Source organism: Fukomys damarensis, unplaced genomic scaffold (genome assembly GCF_012274545.1).
Source record: "Fukomys damarensis isolate Sample0158 unplaced genomic scaffold, DMR_v1.0_HiC HiC_scaffold_27, whole genome shotgun sequence".
Taxonomy (NCBI): Eukaryota; Metazoa; Chordata; class Mammalia; order Rodentia; family Bathyergidae; genus Fukomys; species Fukomys damarensis.
Genome location: NW_022900939.1, coordinates 23,094,494 through 23,102,765, shown reverse-complemented (window position 1 = coordinate 23,102,765; position 8,272 = coordinate 23,094,494). Strand labels below are relative to the sequence as shown.

General features: G+C 58.3%; 1 protein-coding gene across 1 annotated transcript in view; it reads left to right on the top strand.

The window, feature by feature from the left end:
* The first annotated feature begins 263 nt into the window (after window positions 1-263).
* Window positions 264-8,272, top strand: part of Sipa1 (signal-induced proliferation-associated 1) — an 11,556-nt gene continuing 3,547 nt past the window's right edge. Inside the window, exons 1-8 of the mRNA XM_033756545.1 lie at window positions 264-1,598; window positions 2,272-3,048; window positions 3,597-3,724; window positions 3,810-3,986; window positions 6,185-6,359; window positions 6,990-7,093; window positions 7,338-7,495; window positions 7,584-8,234. Coding sequence (XP_033612436.1) covers window positions 2,370-3,048; window positions 3,597-3,724; window positions 3,810-3,986; window positions 6,185-6,359; window positions 6,990-7,093; window positions 7,338-7,495; window positions 7,584-8,234 — 2,072 coding nt within the window. The 5' untranslated portion in view covers window positions 264-1,598; window positions 2,272-2,369. The remainder of the gene's footprint in view (window positions 1,599-2,271; window positions 3,049-3,596; window positions 3,725-3,809; window positions 3,987-6,184; window positions 6,360-6,989; window positions 7,094-7,337; window positions 7,496-7,583; window positions 8,235-8,272) is intronic.

Sequence of the window (8,272 nt, the reverse complement as noted above, 5' to 3'; positions counted from 1 at the left end):
CGGGCGGGATCCCGGGAGCACCAGAGGTATTGGCGGGAGCTGGGAATGGGAGGCACCGGGGTCGGCCAGACATAGTACCAGGTGGCCTGGCCGTGGGCTGTGGGTGGGGGCACGAGCTTTTTGGAGCCTTTGCCTGCACACTGCAGTCTCTCTCTGGCTCCAGCTCAGCCTGGAGTCAGCGTGTCCAGTCCCCTCTCTTAGGCCAACGGCTACCGCTTCCTCTTCGTGACGGCCTTACCCGGCCCTTGAGCCGGTGAGTGGACTCAGTGACTCCTAATTGCTCTCGGGAGCTCGAGCGACTACCCCTGCTGCCCTGTGCATGGGCTCCCCCTATTCTGGGGTTCCTCTTCCCTGGCGGCCTCCTCCCCAGCCTTTGCACACTGCCTCCCAGTCTCAGGCCTGGACAGGGAGGAAACATCTGTCGCGCCCCCTGGCAGCAGGAATGGGGTCGTGACCTCCAGATGTGCTGGGAAGCGTCCAGCGCCTCCTCTTGGGGCAGCCAGGCCTTCCGGATCTGTGGGGGCGGGGCTGCCCCTTCCCCCTCAGTGACATAGGCTGCAAAGAATGTCCCGGCCTCAATGGACCCTGTGTGAAGCTGTGGAATGGGGGGCAGAGCCCAAAGCAGCCCATGGGCTGGGCACACACGTTCGAAGAGCTCACTCAAACATACAGAGTTTAGTCCATGTGGAACAGGGTCCCACACACACCCTTCCCTCCTTCTCACCCCTACAGCCCAACCCGGACCCAAGTCTGCATGAGCGTGCCTAGAGCATTTCACAGGGAGCCTGTCTGCCTTGCACATAGATGGCTAGCTTCAGTCTCCCAGTAGCCCTGAGAGGGGACTGGAATAATTAACCCCTTTTTAGAGATGAGAAAATAGAGATTCAAGGTCAACATCAGAGCTGGTCCTAGGAGAAACCAGCATAGGAGGCCTCTGGGCTTCGGAGGCATGTCCTTGTTTGGTTCCAGAGGCGAAGCTGAGGGCTGTGTAGAGCCCTCCTCCTACAATGTGTGCCAAGACCCACCAGTAGCTACCTGCATCCCCAGGATAGGTTCCCAGGCCCCTGCCCTAGCTGCCACCTCCGTTGAGGGTCATCTGGGGGGTGGTTCTACCTCATGTTCTCACACCACCTTTTACACCTGCCCCTGGTCTTGCCACATTTCCGTGCTCAGCAGGTCCCTGGGGCCTTGAGTGCCTGAGTCTCACATCCTGTGAGACCATGAACCTCAGCCCATCCCCCACCACCCCTACATCTCCGCACACAGGGCAGCCCGGAAAGGAATGCGCAGGTGCAGTTCTGTTAAGGCCCTGGGGATTGATGGACCCAGGTTCAAATCCTAGCTCTAATGTGGAATTGCTTCAGCCAGAAGCATCACCTTTTAGGACCTCAGTTTGACCTTCTGTCACAAGGGGTTCAGATATACCTGTCCACATCAGTGAAACCAGTAGACAGAGATCCCCATGGGTTCCTGTTCTAGCAAAGGGACCCAGTCTGCATAACTCCCTCTCTTCCTCAGGTCTGAGCACAGCACCTGCAAGTGGGAGAGCCCAGGTCTGCCCTTAAGGCCAGGGTGACTTGGGTCCCATAACTGAATCGGTATGACCCCGGCATCTTCCTCAGGATGTGAGGGATAGGCAAGGGGTGGGCCAAGTTGGGGCCATTTCCTGTGTTGAAGGAAGTCTTCTTGTCATTCCTACTGCTCTGCAGCTACTCCTGAGAGCCCCTGTGTCCTTGCAGTATTAGGGATGTAGGAGCCAGGGCGTTGGCAGCAGGCTTCTGGGTGCTCAGCTCCTCTGGGACCCAGAAGGAAGTGGGAGGTGCAGGGAGGAAGGTCTCTGGGGACAGGACGTCCTCCCTTTGTCAATTGAGCAGGACCTAGACAACCCTGGCCCCAGAGGTTTCCCATCCTAATCGAAAAGAATTGTCTGCCTGATTGGGCCAGGCCTTGGTGGGGACCCTCACTCTGGGCCCAAGACCACAGCCAAGGTGTCTGCAGGGGAACTGGGAGACTAGCAGCCCCTGGGCTGCCCAGGCTCTAGGACCCTCAGGGCCAAAGTCTCTCATCCAGGACCTGACCCTGCCGAAACCAAGCCAGGAGGGGGCTGGAAACCTCAGCCTTAGGCAGACAAGGAAGTGGCCAGGAAAGCGGAAGCAGCTTTGATGGTCTCAGAGGGGGCCGGAAGCCAATCGGGGTGGTGGAGGACCAGGCTGGGGGCCTGGGTTCCTGTTTTCTCCTCAGGCCCCTCTGAGCAGCACCCTTCTCCTTCAGGGCAGGAACCACTGCTGCAACCTCAGCCTGCCGGCTGGTCACCAAATACTCGTGTCTGCTAATGCAGCCCAGCCCCCAGAGAGCCAGGCCCACAGAGCATGCCCATGTGGACTGGTGGTGTGGGGAGCCCGCGGCAGGGCACGGCCCCTGTGCCCACCGATGACCTCTTTGCCCGCAAGCTGCGCCAGCCAGCCAGGCCCCCATTGACACCACACACCTTTGAGCCAAGGCCATCCCGGAGCCCACTCCTACGCAGTGGCAGCGATGCAGGCGAGGCCCGGCCTCCTACCCCAGCCAGTCCCCGAGCCCGGGCTCACAGCCATGAGGATGCCAGCCGTCCTGCTGCCGTCCCCACGCGGCTTTTCACTGACCCACTGGCTTTGCTGGGGCTACCTGCTGAGGAGCCAGAGCCCACCTTCCCACCAGTGCTGGAGCCCCGGTGGTTTGCTCACTATGACGTGCAGAGCCTGCTCTTTGATTGGGCTCCACCACCACGGGGGCCACGGGGCCACATGGAGGCCAGCTCTTCAACTCCAGCCTCAGCTGAGGACCAGGCTGCCAGCTCAGATCTGCTGCTTGGGGCACCTGGCTTTGTGAGTGAGCTTGGGGGTGAGGGTGAGCTAGGCCTAGGTGGACCGATGTCCCCACCTGTTCCCCCTGCACTTCCCAACGCGGCTGTGTCCATTCTGGAAGAGCCACAGAACCGGACCACAGCCTACAGCCTGGAGCATGCAGACCTGGGTGCTGGCTACTACCGCAAGTACTTCTATGGCAAAGGTGAGAGGCAGGCAGGTCCAGGGAGAGGCAGGAAGGTCTTGGGCAGAGGTCCCTGTCACCCGTGGGGCACACAGCAGAATACATGAGTTGTCCTTTTCCTGTAAGGTCCCTTGGCTATAAGAAGGAGCTGAGCCAGAGTTCTGCTGGTTCCTCCTCTCACCACCCCTTGAAGGCCAACCCCTGGCCATTCCCCCAGGCCAGGGCTGGGCATCCTGCCTCCTGGGTTATCCTTGTAGACAGAAGATTTCCTGTCTAGAGGTGAAAACTCAAGCCTGAAAGCCCTGTACTCAGAAATCTTGTTCTCACCATCTCAATGAAAAGAGGGCCTGGGGCCTTGAAGTGGAAACTATGAGTGTCCCAGGCAGGGTTGGACAGCATTTAAACTTGACAACAGCCACACATTGGCTGCCTGGGCCCAGGGCAAGGTATGATGTGGGTGGGGCTGCAGAGGGGCAAGACTTACCCAGTGTCTACACTTGGTGAGCTAGGGCTGAGGGAGGGACTTAGTGATGGGTCCCTTCGGGTGAGATTTACCTTCCTTCCCCCAGAACATCAGAACTTCTTCGGGGTAGATGAGGAGCTGGGCCCAGTGGCAGTGAGCCTTCGCCGGGAGGAGAAGGAGGGCAGCGGAGGGGCCACCTTTCACAGCTATCGTGTCATTGTACGGACCACACAGGTGGGCCAGGGTCACAGGATAAGGCTATGGGTTCCTTCCTCTGAACACTGTATGGATCCTAAGTGCCATTCCACCTCTTCCTCAGCTCCAGACCCTGCGAGGAACCATCTCAGAGGATGCACTGCCGCCAGGGCCCCCACGTGGCCTGTCCCCAAGGAAGCTTCTGGAACATGTGGCACCAAGGCTGAGCCCATCATGCCTGCGTCTCGGCTCAGCATCCCCCAAGGTGCCACGCACACTGCTTACGCTGGACGAACAAGTGGTAAGTGGCCAAGAGGGAAGGTGTGAACTCAGCCTGGCAGCACCTGGGCCCCCACCCCTGACCTGATGCTGGCCTAGGCAGTGGCCCCAGAGAACAGGTCTACCTCAGTGTTTGAGACCAGGAACCAGAAGCAAGGTCTGATGGCTTGCTAGAAATGCACAACCTGGGGCTCCAGTCTGTTGCCTGAATCAGTTGCATCGTAAAGACTCCAAGGTGGTACAGTATAGCTGACAACCTTGAAGCCCGGGCCTACCTGATCTCACTTATCCTGTAGTTCCCTCATTCCTGGCCAGTTTGCTTCACAGGCCTAACTTGGTCTCCCCTCAATGTGGATTGCTCACTCCTTCCCAAAGTTACCTACTGCCCCTGACTCTCTTCTGTAACATTTGATCCATCAGTCACTCAACAAACATGCCTCATATCCTCTTGGTGTCAGGCCCCAGACTGGATGCTGGGGATAAGTCTGGACTTTCCTGGAGTGCCTCACAGCTGGGAGTGAGACAGAAACCCACAGAGAACTGCAAAAACAGGAGCAGGATCAAAGAAAGGGGATGTGGAGGGCTCTGTGGGGCCCAGAGGTGGTGCTGACAGCCCTTCCTGGGGGAAGGTTTCACCCCACAGAGGAAATGCAACAGCTTAAGCCAGGGCAAGAGCATATTTTCTGGGCAGACAGGGTTGAGCAAGGCTTGCTGGCTGAAGAAGCAGCTGGTGTGATGGCCTAGAGACTGAATGCATGTCACATGTGCTTCAATGTGGGTGGAGAGGGACAGGGAGAGGCCTGATTTTGGTCCCATGGGCGCTGGGGAGCCAAAGAGAGAATCCAAGCACATCTGACTCCAGGATGAGGACAAGTCTGGAGGGGCAGCAACTGAACTGAAGGCTGTTGCTATTGTCCTGGCTGGACGTGGTGGTGACAGTCCCGGGGATACAGTGAATATCTCGTGCGAATGACTGAAACACGGGGAGGGCTGAGATCGCCTGGCTTCTTGCCCCAGGGAAGCGGTGTTTTTATGGAGCCAGGGACTTTGCAGGAGGGATAGGGACAGGGAAGGACCGACGAGGAGGTGAGGTGCTGCGGTGCTGGAAGGGCCTCCGGACAGCTGGGGAAATGGGCCTGGGAGAAGAGTCCGGGCTTCAAGCAGAGATGGAGCCCTAGAAGTGGCTGCTGAAGTCAGTGAAGGGACAAGCTTAGGTGGAGAAGAGGTCCAGGCAAGGTGAGGTTCCTGTTGTCCCAGTGCCAACTATGGCCAAGAAGCTGCAAAGATGAGGGGCATCCATGGGCTGTAGTGTGTAGGTGGGTTTATTTGTTATTACCTTTTGTGGTACAGAGAAATGAACCCTGGGCCTTTGTGCTGAGTTATGTCCCTGTTGTTGTTGTTGTTGTTGTTCTTTATTTAAAGAGTCTTGCTGTGTTGCCAGGCAGGACTCAAAACTTTTTTTAGTACCGGGGATCGACCTTGGAACCTTGTGCTTGTAAGGGAGACAGCAGAACCACTGAGCTAAAACCCCAGCCCTTTGGACTCAAATTTTTGATCTTCTTGCCTCAATTTACCAGTGCTGGGGTAACAGGTGTGCACCACCACCCATCATAAATTTATTTATTTTGTGGTGCAGGGGATGGAACCCAGGGCCTCATGCTTGCTAGGCAAGCACTCTACCACTGAGCTTATGAATATGGGAGGTGAGAAGGGACCAGAATTGCTTTAATGGGATCAGAGCGCCTTGAACCATGCAGGGTCGTGTGCACATAGAAAGGAGCTAGAAGCAGAGTGCAAAAATGGGAGCAGGGGGAGGGGTAGAAATGGCTCAAGACCTCAGGAAGCTGGACAGATTCGAAGGGGGTTCGACGGTGTGGCCTTGAGTTGAGAAGAATGCTGATGTGGACATTTATTGAGACCAAGTACACTGTGTATAGGGTCTTTTCTATGACTCACCTAATCTGTTGTCACTGGAGAAGCAACCTCCTCCCATCCCACCCCACTTGTGACCTCCCTGTGCTCCTGAGCACTAGGAGCAGGGCGGCCTGTACCCATGTGACTATCGGGGACAGTGAAGTGGCTCAGAGAGGGCCAGGGCTCAGGGCATCACACCAACGCAGCCTACCTCCAGGCCAGTGTCCTGACCATTTATTTCCCCATGACACAGTGGAAGCGGGTTGGGGGAGACTGAGGCCTAAGATTCTCCTGATCTTTCTCCAGCTGAGCTTCCAGCGCAAGGTGGGCATCCTATACTGTCGTGCCGGCCAGGGCTCTGAGGAAGAGATGTACAACAACCAGGAGGCAGGAGTGGCCTTCACGCAGTTCCTCACCTTGCTGGGCGATGTGGTGCGGCTCAAAGGCTTTGACAGCTACCGGGCTCAGCTGGACACCAAAAGTGAGGCACAGGGCTCTGGAGGGGCAGGGGCAGTCCCACGTGAGGGGCAAACTAACCACCTTGTCACTCCGTCCATATTGGCCAAAGGCTGGGGCTGCAGGCTGGAGAGTTCTTTGGGTAGGTTGAGGATAAATCTGGCTACAAAGCCAGGTGGTAGGAGGAAGACCTGGACTGTTGCCCAAGAGCCTGGTGTCCTGTTATTTGAGCTGCAACCAAGTGGTTTAAGGGCACAACCCCCTCCATCTAACACATGCCAGAAGCCTGGCCTCTGGGGGGAGCACCCCTTCCTCCGTAGATGTTAGGCCCCAGGGTATCTGCCTGCCTTCCACTCTGCCAGTATGCCCCACGTGCTCATGCCAACATCCGTCCTCTCCTAGGACACCCACCTCCTGCCTTCCTCTGAGACCGTTTTTCACTGTGTCTTCACTCTGTCTTCGTTCACCCTGGTGTGAGGCTACAGCTTATGGGGAGCATCCAAGGCTGAGGCCCTTGGACTTGGTGGCCTGGGCATTGGGGTTGTCCACCTACTGGCTAGGGCATGGAAGCTCCTGAATGTGAACAGGGACAGCAAGTTCAAGTCTCTCAGATTCTCTTAGCTGTCTCTCTGTGTCCCCAACTCCCTGGCCACAGCGGATTCCACAGGCACACACTCCCTCTACACCATGTACCAGGACCACGAGATCATGTTCCACGTCTCCACGATGCTGCCTTACACCCCTAATAACCAGCAGCAGGTGTGAGGGGTCTAGGATGGGTCTGGGGAATGGCCAGGGGTTCCTGGGGAACCGTGGAGGGTGCTGCGAGGGTGGCAATCTTTGAACCTTGGCCTTGGTGGCACCCTCCCAAAGACAAACATCTCAGGCCTTTTCCAGGGGTAGGTGGGAAGCCACTGGTGCCATGGTTTTCCCTTGCCCCAAATGAGGAGGGTTTCAAGCGGTCACATAGCCCCGCTAACACCACTCACCATCTAATCCCCAGCTCCTGAGGAAGCGCCACATTGGCAATGACATTGTGACCATCGTGTTCCAGGAGCCTGGCAGCAAACCCTTCTGCCCCACCACCATCCGCTCTCACTTCCAGCATGTATTCATAGTGGTGAGGGCGCATGCGCCCTGCACCCCGCACACCTCATACAGGTGGGGGCCAGGGTAGCCCTAGGTCTCCCATTGGCCCTGAGTCCTGGACCTGCCCTGCCCTCCCTCATGGCAGCCTTCCTCCATGCAGGGTGGCTGTAAGCCGCACTCAGGACACTCCAGCCTTTGGGCCCGTTCTGCCCCCTGGCGGAGGCCCCTTCGCAGCCAATGCTGACTTTCGGTCCTTCCTGCTGGCCAAGGCACTCAATGGTGAGCAGGCAGCCGGGCACGCACGCCAGTTCCATGCCATGGCCACACGTACGCGCCAGCAGTACCTACAGGACCTGGCCACCAATGAGGTGACCACCACATCGCTGGACTCGGCCTCGCGCTTTGGCCTGCCCTCCCTGGGTGGCAGACGACGGGCCACCCCTCGGAGCCCGGGCTGCGAGCTGCAGGCGACGGGTGCGCTGACCTGGGGTGTGCGCGCGGCGCCAGGGGCGCGGGTCGCAGTGGGATCCGAAGTGGGAAGCCCGGACAGTGCCGAGGTGCCCTGTCTGCTGGGCATCTCCGCGGAGACGCTGGTGCTGGTGGCGCCGCGTGACAGCCGTGTCATCTTCAACTGCGCCTGTCGTGACGTGCTGGCCTGGACCTTCTCGGAGCAGCAGCTCGACCTGTACCACAGTCGCGGGGAGGCGATCACGCTTCGGTTCGATGGGGCCCCTGGCCAAGCTGTGGGCGAAGTGGTCACACGCCTGCAGGTGAGCCTGGGAGGAAGGAATCCTCGGTCCCTTTGCCCACCCGGGGGCGGAACCCGCGCTGGAGCTGCCACCTCTGCAA